Below are 12,771 nucleotides of genomic sequence, written 5' to 3' on the forward strand. Positions count from 1 at the left end.
CGGATGCCACTATAGTCCACAGTCATTGTCCACTGCCGCTACTATAAGTAATAGAAAGATCATAAAGGTATTAGAAAGGTCATACAGGTTTCAGGTCACAAACATTACAAAATAGTTTTCCACCACACTTATTTTCCAATACAATGCTTTATTAGAATCAGAATCAGAATCAGAAGTATTTTATTGCCAAGTAGGTTTACACCTACAAGGAATTTGCTCTAGTAATTGGTGCATACAATGAACATAGAAACATAAAAACATAAACTTAACTTTTATATTTGATTATGATCAAATTGATGAATGACATTTTTTAACATCTTGCATCCCAACTTTCAGAGAAATATCAATTTGTTTCTATTATTTGAAAAACTTATGCCAACTAAGCGTGGCCCATTGTGCAGAAATGAATGCCCCATGATCCTTCCTAAATCACCAACCGAAGAAGCCACAACATTAAAAAAAAAAAAATAATAATAATAAAGTATTAATTTCATGATTTTAATGATCAAAGAAAACATACGGATAGCTAAGAAGTGATTAAGGGCATGTGTCCACTGAGCACTACTACGCAACTACAGCGCAACTACACATAAACACATAATGGCCTATTTTGTGAAATAATTCTGAGTCAAAAAGCGGACTGAAGGAAAAAACGCTGAAGAGGTAAAAACATTAGATTTTCACACAAGACCATTATTCCTTATTCCTTATATCCTTATTTCACATCTGCATCGTCATTTTCAAGTCTCCAATGGCGACATCTTATGGTCAGTATGTGAACCCATAAAGGTAAGAGGTCAGGTGTATTTTCCATCACCTGAACCTCCAAAACCACGACCTGTCTACCACGCAACAACTTTCGCAACAACTTTCACGCAACATGTCACGGAGAAACGGTCAAAAAACCTTGGACTCTTTCTTTTTCCGGAGTCGGGGGAGCACTGGAGGAGACGATGAGGCCGCTCGTTCACCCCCAGGCCAAGCGGAGAGCATCGCCAGCGAGCCGACCGAGCCGCGGCTCGATGATGAGGCAGAGCCAGAGCTAGTTAGCGCGGATGTTAGCGCGTCGGATGTTAGCATTTCGGATGTTAGCGCGTCGGATGCTAGCATATCGGATATTAGCCCGTCGGAGCAGCCTGCTGCGAGCCGCGATGGGAAACATCGAAGTAGCGGATTTAACCCAAAGTTTAACCCAAAGACCTCAGGAACAGGCTACAGGGGAAAAGCCTAACTGCCTGCCTCCGTATAAAAATAAATGGTCCCTCTGTGGCTGATCTTGACTACAGTAAGGCTCTTGAGGAGTTTTTTCAGAAGCCAAGACGGATCACTTGCAGTGATCCAACCTGCACCCTGTGCAAGAAGTAAAAGAGGTCACACAGCATAACTCTTCAGGCCCTGAGTTCCCTGTTCCCCCTTGGCCATGTTTGCACTTTTTTATTTATGTTAATTTATTTTAACTTTTAAATGTGACCAGAAATGGCTTGTTTTTTTAGATTCACTTAGATTTTTACTTGAAAACGAATTGATAATATTTATTTTTATTTTATTTATTATTTTTTGTGTTTGTAAACTGTATTATGTAATGTTAATAAGTAGGGATGAGCGAGTACAGCATTATCTGTATCTGTATCTGTATCTGTTAACCATATGAATTATCTGTATCCGTATCCGTACTCGGAGTGGGCGGGGCCTAACCCGGAAGTGGGTGTGATTTAACCCGGAAGTAGGCCGGGTTGTCTTGAAAGCATGCAATTGATATGGGTTGATCAGAAATTGTTATATTTATTGCTGATTAGAAAACTATTACAGGACAGCATCAGCATTGAACTTCAGATCAATGATTTTGATCACAATAACAAACGAACTATTTACAGAACAAGTTTTGCAACAATGAATACAAAACATGCTGTTGCAATTATGAAGTGTAATATAATATAATATAATATATATATAATATATAATGTGTGTGTGTAGCTTAATTTGTAATATTTTTTATACCACTACTACCTAGAAAGTGTCAGACACTCAGTGCATGAAGTAAAATAAAACTGGTTAGAGCCAACTGACGGTTTAAAAAAAAAAAAAAAACTCCAACAACCGGCAGAGAGAGGGAGAGAGAGAGAGAGAGAGAGAGAGAGAGAGAGAGAGAGAGAGTAGCCAGATGCTAGAGAGTAGTCAGACACTCAATGCGTGAAGTAAAAAAAAAGAACTGTGTTAAATTATCAGTATAGAGAACGCTCTTATTGTTTTACGGTAGCACTATTGCCCATTTGTTAGAGGTGTTACGGTTTCTGTTTTGTATCACGTGTGTTATCAGTTGGTCCCCTTGTTACCTGTGCATTTAACGGATGAACAGAGCCGGTGTACAGAGAATAAATTATTTTTGAAACAGACGCTCTGCTCATACTTTTTACGCCAAGTGAGTAAGGATAACTTAACAAACTGTTTAAAAAAAAAAAACTCCGAAAGGCAGAGACGCAACGCGAGTCGCTTTCTACCAGCACCACGTCTGAACGAACCCACTTTTAACAGAACTCTACTGGTTAATAAGTAAGTACAAACTGAAATAAAAACAAACTTCAAGCTGAAGAAACCCTAAACGTTAACGGAAAAGACCCGCGAACCTGAGTGACAGAGAGCTGTTCTGTGAGTGAGTGAGCAGAGCGGTGTGTGAAGGGGAGGAGCGCTGTGACGCTGTGTGAGGATTTTCATTCAGTCCGAGCACAGATATTGACTGGCATTACTCGTATAATACTCGTGCTCGGCAAAAGTGCTTTATCCGCTCATCTCTATTAATAAGTATTGTTAATAAATGTCTTACAATAACAATTGTCATAATTTCAAAATTCCTGTCAACTTTTAACATTTTTGTTAAAAAAAAAGAAGCCAGTCGGCTTCTCTAGCGACCCTACCACCAGGCTTAGAAAGTTTTCTGGGGGAAAACCTGCCTGCACCCATTTCTAAATAAAAGAACTGCAGTGTTTCTTTTGACTGAATCCATTCATTTGTTTTACACAAGGCTTTGATTGTTATCGCATGACCAGAAGATGCATGCATTCATACTGTAATGTCCTGGTATTGTCGAGTACTTAATCCGACTTGGAGCTGCTCTCTTAAATGAAGCGTCCATCCCAAACTTTAGCTATATACACACAATACACGAGGGAAAAAAGGGGGAGGTCTGGCAGCTATATTTTTAAACACTTTCAAATGCCAGCGTCACAGTTTAGGTACATTTTATCTTCTGAATATCAAGCTTTTTCGATTGGAGTGTCAAAATCCAGTCTTTTTTATCTCTATTTGTCAAACATCTGTTTATCTAATAACCTTTGTTTAAGTATGTAATATGTTACTATGTTTTACTAAAAAACAACATTTTGCTATGATATACCCACTCTGCCATCTGTTACTCTTACTTAGGTACGGAGTTCTGAGGATCATAAACGACTTAATGTTGGTTGTTAGATAGCCAGGAGTGAACTACCAAAGGACCAGGGGGATCAAATCCAGTCAACATGGCAGTCTTCAAGCCTGAAAATGTGGAGGACTTCTATGAGATTGGGGACGTTCTGGGAAGGTATGGATATGAGTGTTATAATTCAAATGAATTCAATTGTATCTGTATAGTACCAAATTATAATACACAACAAAGGAATTCCATTTGGCTCAAACATTCATTTGGACTCAAGAATCACACAAATAAAATTTGGTGGTCCAAGGTCAAGGTTGGTGTGACATATGCCTTGTCAATACGATATCTCCGAAACGCATTGAGAATATCCTTTTATATTTGGCACACACATTCACTTGAGCTTGGATTTAATTTTGGTAACCAAATATTAAAGGTCAAGGTCATGGAGGAACTTCCGGCTTGCGATTCAAGATGGCGGAATAAACGGAAAACTCTCCTGGTCAGCTAAACAAAAGAACACCCACCCAAACGAGAATATTACATTACAGGAGTCTAAATGATCTAGAATAACTGGGGCTAGAAACAAGAAAGCTTACGGGAAGTACAAAGAGTGCGATGAAGAAAAAGAGAAGAAAATAGTGAACGACGGTGATTGGGTGGCGGATATGCTTGCTACCGGTGTGTAGAGGGAGCTAACCACAGCTGTAGCCATCCAAAAATTGGGCGGAGACAGCCAAAACCTGAAAACGGAGCTGAAACAAGACTTAATGGACTTCAAGGATGACTTCAGTACCTTCAAGACGGAAAGAAATCAGAAGCTGCAAAGTGTGGTCGGAGCAGCGAGTATAAGAAAACAACAGCTAACACAGATGCTCTGCTTCATTCTCTAAAAACAACAGAAACTCCTTCAAGCAAACGTCACAAACCAAGAAGGAAGATTGCTCTGTCATAACATCCGTATATACGGCATTAAGGAAGGGGCAGAAGAAAGCTTAATGTTAACATTCAAGGCCAACTTTCTGAAGACGGAGCTATCACTCGACAGCAATGAAGACCTACAAATTCAAAAAGCCTACCGATCTGTTAGTCCTAAACCTCCAGATGAAACCGTCTCAAGATCCATTGTGGTCAACTTCCAGAGATACCAAAGACAACATACTATGTAAAGCCTGGACAAAATAGATCACATGTTAAGGAAAGGTGGCTTTTGCACATGACTTGCCTACTGAAGTAAACAACAAAGACAGTATAAAGACATAAAGAAAATCCTTGAGGGAAACAGATAACGCATACCCAGCCAAGATGAGGATACACTGGGAAAGCGGACCTGGTCTCTACAACAACAGCAACAACAAGACAATCTGAAAATTTGGATAACACAATACATTTTATATCGCAGCAATATAGCTACATAGCTCTGTGAATTTTTAGTTGGTAAAGGAGATCAGGGATAGGGATGGTAGATATATTCTTGTAGAAGGGATAATAGAAAATAAGATGACCACACTTATTTGGACAAGGTGACCAAAATATTGTGAAAACGATTCTTTACCTGATTTCTACTGAAACCCTAGGCACATTAATCTGTGCAGGAGACTTCAACACAGTTTTAAACAACAAATTGGACACATCAAATAAAAAAAGGAAATAATCTCTCCAGACAAAGATGTTGAAAAAGGGACTAGATGATCAATCAATCAAATTTTATTTGTATAGTCCATATTCACAAATCACAATTTGTCTCACAGGCCTTTAATAAGGTGTGACATCCTCTGCCCTTGATGATATGGGGTTGCTGGATGTTTGGAGGGATGTACACCCATTTGACAAATGTTATTCTTTTTATTCTGCTCCTCATTCTGAATACTCAAGTACTTGACTACTTTTTTATGTTTCAAAATGATAGACACAGGATCCTGAACTGTTATATTGGAACTAGGCATATTTGTGATCACTCACCAATATCTTTGATATGACACCTGGACAGCAGACCCCAAAAAACAGTTTTGAGGCTTAGTAAAAGTTTGCTTACTAATAAAATATATACACACAAATATATACAAACCGAGAACAAAAATAATCAAGAAGTACAATTTCTTCAAGAAAGCCAAACTACAAAGTGCCATATTTAAGTGCTACAACATTTTTAGTTTAACTTTTTATTCAAGGTATGGTCAGAAGAGATGTGTTTTTAGTTTGCGGCGGAAGATGTATAGAGAGGACAAGATTCAGACACAGATCCTCTCCAAGTTACCTGGTAAGTGCGGCTGTTGAGGTAGGATGGGAGCAGGGAGAGTACAGAGCCTGAGTCATCCAGGTCCTGAAGGGAGGAAATAAGGATCTGGTGGTGCAATGTGTCAAATACAGCAGAAAGGTCTAGAAGGATAAGGACAAAGGAGAGAGAGGCTGCTCTAGCAGTGTGAAGTTGCTCACAGACAGCAAGGAGGGCAGTCTCAGTTGAGTGGCCTGCCTTTAAACCAGACTGGTGAGGGTTGGTTAACGATAGCTCGCTCGAGAGATTTGGAAAGAAAGGGGAGAAGAGAGACCTTCAGAGAGTTAGGGAAACAGCCAGTTGACAGGGAAGTGTTGATAAGATTGGTGACAAAAGGAAGAAGGTCAGTAGCAATAGACTGGAAAATGTGAGATGGGATGGGGTCTAGGCCTGTCAAAACAAACAATGAAGAAACACCGGAAAAACTGGCGGAGTTATTGCACCTGAAATGCTTTTCCCGCAGTCTGAATTTGGCCACTCAACGTGCACTCGAGACGCCCACTGTTTCTTACTTACTCTCCACTGAGTTGTGGAAGAATTCCAAGGAGCTGTGGACTTAACTGAGCGGACCTGGCGTTTGCGGAAGATGAGGCTAAAGCCCTATAGCCGCTAAAAGTTGCAACACTCGTAATGTCCGAAGAAAATACCCCTACGCTGTCTGTTTTAGCACCGCTGCATGCCCAGCGGAAGTGTTAATTTTGGCAGCTATTTTTGATTTAGTCTTAGTCTTTGACGAAAATGCATATTAGTTTTAGTCACATTTAGTCATTTTTATCCTCATTAGTTTTAGTCAGGGACCCTGTGTTGTGTCTAAAACTGCATAATAGTCTAGCTTGCAGTACTTAGGTTGTCCATTAGATATCCCTACCAGCATAGGTCTATAGCAGGGGTCGGCAACCTTTACTTTCAAAAGAGTAATTTTGCCCCCTATTCCCCTAAATAAAATTTGTCTGGAGCCGCAAAACATATTTGATAACAAAGCTAATAAAGTTTAATATAAAGTTAGACTATACTAAACTATAGTTTGTTGCATTTACGAAATTATAGAACGACAATAAAGAAAACTCTTGACATTTTATTGCTATTTGTACCTGTTACAACAAAGGAAAACACTGAACACTTATGAAGAGAAGAAAATACACAGGCAAGTGTCTGCCTACTTTGAAATAAATTAAACACAGAACTTTGTAGGGCTATTTGAGTATTTGTGGGAAATGTATGAAATAATAAGTACCCTATTTTGAAATAAATAGAAACATATAGCTGCAGCCTAATAGCTTAAAAATATATGTTTAGTTTTAAATGTGAAAACAAAAAGTGAGAGCAGGTCAGGCTGGAGGCGGACACAGAAACTGAAGCTCGGTACAAACTAACTGCAGCTTCTGCTCTGATCAAGAAGCTGCTGCGCTGATCTCTGAGCAGCTGAGACCAGAGAAAGTCTGTGTTTTCACTGTTTCCATAGTTGGAAAAAAGTTCGTTAACGAATATTTTTCGTCATAGTTTTCGTCAACGAAATTAACACTGCCCAGCGGTGCAACTGCGCTCGGCACTTATGAGGGACATTAATATCAACGTATCCGGGGATCTTGGAAAGAGATACGTTAGCGACAGATCCTTTCTGTGCATCGCCTTATTTTTTATACTGGGATTAGAAAGATAATTATTTTATTTGACTTTTAAGATCTTTTAATGGCCATAATTTTAAGTATTTTGAGTAGTGCAATCCCTAAGACTTCGCCTTTGCTGTTATATGGAATAGTAAAGAACAGCTGTTTGTAAATTCTGTGCAGGACATGGTCATTATTCAAAAGCAACGTGTATCTTATCGTGGCCTCTGTATCGTGATAAGTATCGTATCGTGAGGTTGTAGCTGGTTATACCCAGCCCTACCTCTGAGGGGGGTGTTCAGTTCGAGTGGCCCCATCTCATCCCCTTGGAGGTCAAAACTGAGCACTGAATATCTGAACATGCTCACCTTTCTGTACCAAACCATGGACTGAAAAGATATGGACTGCAAATCGCTCTGTTATATAGTTCAACAGTCCTGATGCAGAAAAAGAGTTCCTGTCGCCTGTGACAGATTTCATTCAATATATAGATATATCTATATAGATATAGATTATATCTATATATAGATAAATATTTACATATATATAATCTTTAATTATATTTTCAAAGGTAGAAACTGTGTTTTAGTTTGGTTTCAAAAGGCAGATACACTGAATGCTTTAAATGTTTAAAAATGTCAATGTAAAAGGGGAGGCTTACCTGTTATATTGTTGTGTGCGAAATACAATAAAACATTAATAAAAAAAAATGCTTGCGTTGTTTACCATTTTCCTATAGTATCGATAATCGTGAATATCGAAAAAACGCGATATTTACTCTGACAATTATCGTGACACCAAAATCATACATCGTGGCATAACTAATAGCTCATAATAAAACCTCGGCAAATAAAACAAAAATTCCCCTGACCAATATTGAGTAGCAGGCGCAGGTCACTTTCTGATAAAAAAACGGTCTCTCCGCCTTCTTCCATGCCGTCTCCTTCTCACCACAATAACTGCAGCCATCTCTGCTTAACACTGTGCACCTACCTTTCAAACGTATTAAATATACACGCAGTCACAACCACCGCAAATATTTTCAGGCTTTGTAAATCACAATGTGTGTGCTTAATTAAAACATTTGCATCGACTCCTCCCAATATTTTGCGCTCTGGTAGAAATGCCCGCTTTTGCATATTCATTAGGGGAGAGTGGGTTAATGTGGGACATATTTTACATTTGCTCCCCTCTAGGCGAGCTGAAATGATATATCAGTAAAATTTACACATTTCCCATTAATTCAGGATGTTTTCTAGCAATGGAAATGATCAGAATGTCTTCAGGACAAAGGGCAGTGAAAATATGATGGTTTTAAAAAAAGTGGTCTTGTGTCTCACTTTACCCCAGCTACGGGGTAAAGTGGTCCACTTACTTTTTCCACTTTATCAATCGATCAATCAATCAAATTTTATTTGTATAGCCCATATTCACAAATTACAATTCATCTCATAGGGCTTTAACAGGGTGTGACATCCTCTGTCCTTAACCCTCAGCAAGAGTAAGGAAAAATAACAACACATGTTGTAATAGTTAAAATTCAGACAGCTAGATTGACAACCACTAATATCGGACTAGTAACAGAATCATGGGGATTGGTCAATTAAGCACATTTATGATTATTATGATTCATGTGATCTCTTGCACACCCTAGCTTACCATCACATTGTTTCTTAGTCCAATTGGCAGGGACAGGGGTATTGTTTTTCGGCACTTAACTGGAGCAAGGCCATGGAACTGGTCAGCTAGTTATTTCAAGTGTTTGGCAAGCTCCTCCTCCATCTCATCTGTGAATATTCTCTTTACCTCAGCTACTGCACCCCAGGCTACTGATTTTACTTCTCCTTTCTCTTTTTTCTTTATGATTCTTTTGAGGGTTGTCTTGTCAATATTTCTATCGCTTCCAGCTTTTCTTAAGGACTTCTTTCCTTGCATGACCTCAGCGGCTGCACTCTCCATCTCTGCGATGGGTATTTGGCCCCAGGTTGTCTTCCTGGTGTATAGTTTCTTGGCATGATGGCTTTTCTACAATGTTTATGACATTAAAAAGAAAAAATATATAATGTAATTTAACACTAAAATATGTTTAAGACTAAACTTAACTTGTGCTTCATGGTGGGGTAAAGTGAGACACTGTCTCACTTTACCCCACAGCATTTGTCCCACTTTACCTCACAGCCACCGTTTTAGAAAAACAACATCTCTTAGCAATTCAGGCTAATCTTCAGCTAGCATCAATCACATGGTTTTATATGTCGGAAGTTCATCAACATGTATGATATAAGTTTTTCTACCTGAATCAATTTGTTTTGACACAACAGTTGATTAAGTTCAAAGCAAGAAAATTTACTTTTACATGCAAAAAAATTTTTTTGTGAAAAAACATACTTTCCACAGCACCAGCACCAACTTCTCCATCATGGCAAGGGGGGAATGGGAGGGGCTTGAAAACATAATGGTCTAATGACCACATATGTGTTCCATTGAATAGATACAGGGGGTGTCTCACATTACCCGATGTCCCACATTACCCCGATCTCCCATAAGGCAAGCATACTAAATGGAGAGCCCGTGTTATTCTGCATGCAATCCTCAGTGTGCATCGTTAGTATATCAGCTTGCATGTTTGTTTGTGGGTGAAATCAAGTTTGGCCATGTTTTTTACACTCGCAAACTTTTAGTAGATCAGGCCCTAAGTGGTTTAGCTGAAAAATTATTCCTATACTCTTCTCTTATATTGATGTGACCACATCTGAAAAGTTATAAAGCTGGGATTAAGCACATATTATAGACGCTAGAGCACTGTGCCAAACAATATAAAATGCATAAGTGGCCACAATTTTACAGACAGATCTGCGTATAAGCTTGTTTATTGTATTGGCACAATCAATAATTTAAATGTATTTGTCTTTTATAATTTTTTTCAGATGTTTACATTACAGATGAAATAATTATGTACAGTATTGGAATGTCTGATGTTATTATACATGTTAAGCCACATAGCATCAAAGCTTACTACATTTTGAAGAGATTTCCATTTTGTAGAGGGTGATGAAACAGTCAGAGCGTCTGCAGGTTTTCCTCAAGTAAAGAAAATAAGACATTTTTGCAAATTTTGTATACATGTCTCATGTGTAGTGTTCACTGTGAATTATGTCCTTTTCCTTACAGTGGGCACTTTGGTCAGGTTCGACAAGTTCGTGAGCAGACCACTGGGACTTGTTGGGCAGGCAAGTTCCTGAAGATAAGAAAGATGGCCGGCAGCCGTCTGGGCGTGGACAGAAGCAGTGTGGAGCATGAGGTGGAGATCCTCCAGGCTCTTCACCATCCAAACATTGTGATCCTCAAAGATGTTTTTGAGAGCCGGGCAGAAGTGGTGCTCATTCTGGAGCTGTGAGTTGATGTGTTTTTAATGAAGACCTGATGATCTAGAAACTTAAGAGTCTCATTGTTCATAATATATAAACATAATAATGCATTTCAAACAGGCATGCTCTGGAGCAGCAGCTGGATACACCTGAGCCAAGTGGTGCACTAACATATATCTTAACACAAATTCATCAATTCCACTGCTCATTCATGTGCAGAGTCTATGTCCTTACACTGCCACCAGTACGTTCTTCAATGCACAAGGTGATTTAGTTTTATGTGCGAAATGATATATAATATGTAAACTAAATGAGGAGGAGTGAAGGACAGGATGTGCTCTTATTACCTCTAAATTAAAAAGTCTATATTCATAATTGATAATATCCTTAGGCGCCAAACAGATTTATGTCAACAAGTTATCTTTCATTCATCTGATTATAGATGTTCACATTTGGGTTGGGTTGAGAAATTATATAATAAATATTGCATTGATACTGGGCCTAGTACATTTTGGTTGGGGAATATGTCTTTTGCTTGAATGCATTAAGGTGACAGCTTCCAAAGATGTGATTTGTTTTGTCCTTTACTGTCAGTTATAATAACATTGGACTTTCCGAATAAACAGCTGAGATTTGTTTGAAATTTCAGGGTTAGTGGAGGGGAGTTGTTTGACTTCATTGCTGAGAAGGAGAACCTGTTGGAGAGTGAGGCAATTGAGTTCATGAAGCAGATCTTGGAGGGATTGGGATTCATGCACAGCAAGAAAATTGCCCACTTTGACCTCAAGGTAAATTGACCTACATGGGTTTTTGGCTTTACATGGCTTGTTTTGCTTTTGATGTTTAGGAAGTTTGGAATTTAGTTTTTTTTTTACATTACATTATTCCTGCACCATAATAAAATGTCTCTCTCCATTTAGCCAGAAAACATCATGCTGTCAAACAAAGTATCACCAGACCCTAACATCAAACTAATAGACTTTGGCTTGGCTCACCGTTTTCAACAAAGCAAGGAGTACAGGAGCACAAGTGGCACCCCACAGTACATTGGTGAGGATGAAGTCTTTCATTTGACACTGTTCTGTCGGTACTAAGTTACCTGGGTTAAGTAAGGCAGGTACGGTACATGTGACACTCAAAATAGCATTTTTAATATTACCAAATAAAAGAGCAATAACTTATATTTTGATCCTCAGCAGGGAGTAGCAAAGAAATCAACAATTTTGTCTAATCAAATCAAATTTTACATGTGTAGCCGTTGTGGACATTTTTCACAATATCTGAGAGTTGGATTTCAATTTGCAATAAATGTGCAAAGGTTCCGAAAGGGGGACAATTTTAATACTACTAATCTCATTAGTCACCTTAGAGTTCATCATTGCGACGACAATGTATGGCGAGAATACCAGAAGCTTGCAGCCAGCGTTAGTGAGGAAGAAAAAAAAGGCCAAAGCCGAGTGCAGAGAGTCAGTGCAGCATTGCCACGAGGCGATGCGTAATCATATCTGCGCTCGCCGTCGGCTTCAACGCGGTGCGGCAGGCAGGAGCAGGGCCCCAACTGGGCCAGACAAATGCTCCATCATCACCGTCTTCCTCTCTGCCTTCCTCTGGAGAGCATTCAGGCACCATCTGCTCTAATAATTTCAATTGATTAAAGCTACCTCGGGGCACCACCCTTCAAAGGAAGGGAAAAGATAGCCAATTTATTGATTAATTCTCATGAACTACAAATTTGGAACTCTGATTAATAATTAAATTAATATCTATAAACAAAATTACCACATATGTAGTTAGCAAAGTATGGAGTTCTTTACACTTTAGAGGTTGGCAAAACTCAGACTTATTTAACATTAATGAAGACAACATTTGTGTTAAGGTTTATTGTATTTATATATGAAAGTTATAAAAGTATAAACACAAAAACTAACTAAAGGTGTACTAACTTTATACAGATGTATGTGTGTGTGTTTGTGTGAGGTTCAAATAGAAAGAAAAATAAAATAGGGGGAAGTGGGCTTTTATAGGCCTGGTGACATCATGGGTCATGACAAATAGGTGGTTGTAAGTTGTGTCCAGGGGCAGGTTTAACCTCTAGGTGGTAAGTTGCAGCAT

The 12,771-nt window shown here is 38.8% G+C and overlaps 1 protein-coding gene across 7 annotated transcripts in view; it reads left to right on the forward strand.

Annotated features, from left to right (window-relative positions):
• si:dkey-240h12.4 (death-associated protein kinase 2) overlaps positions 1-12,771 on the forward strand; it is a 51,398-nt gene that overhangs the window by 6,733 nt on the left and 31,894 nt on the right. For 5 of the 7 annotated variants that reach the window (XM_053447427.1, XM_053447426.1, XM_053447433.1 and 2 more), the window contains exons 2-5: positions 3,421-3,577; positions 10,463-10,684; positions 11,309-11,447; positions 11,580-11,709. In XM_053447427.1, coding sequence (XP_053303402.1) covers positions 3,516-3,577; positions 10,463-10,684; positions 11,309-11,447; positions 11,580-11,709 — 553 coding nt within the window. In that variant the 5' untranslated portion in view covers positions 3,421-3,515. The remainder of the gene's footprint in view (positions 1-3,420; positions 3,578-10,462; positions 10,685-11,308; positions 11,448-11,579; positions 11,710-12,771) is intronic. The other 2 variants (XM_053447432.1, XM_053447434.1) reach the window with 1 other exon arrangement.

The sequence above is a fragment of the Pleuronectes platessa genome, chromosome 18 (assembly GCF_947347685.1).
Source record: "Pleuronectes platessa chromosome 18, fPlePla1.1, whole genome shotgun sequence".
Classification (NCBI taxonomy): Eukaryota; Metazoa; Chordata; class Actinopteri; order Pleuronectiformes; family Pleuronectidae; genus Pleuronectes; species Pleuronectes platessa.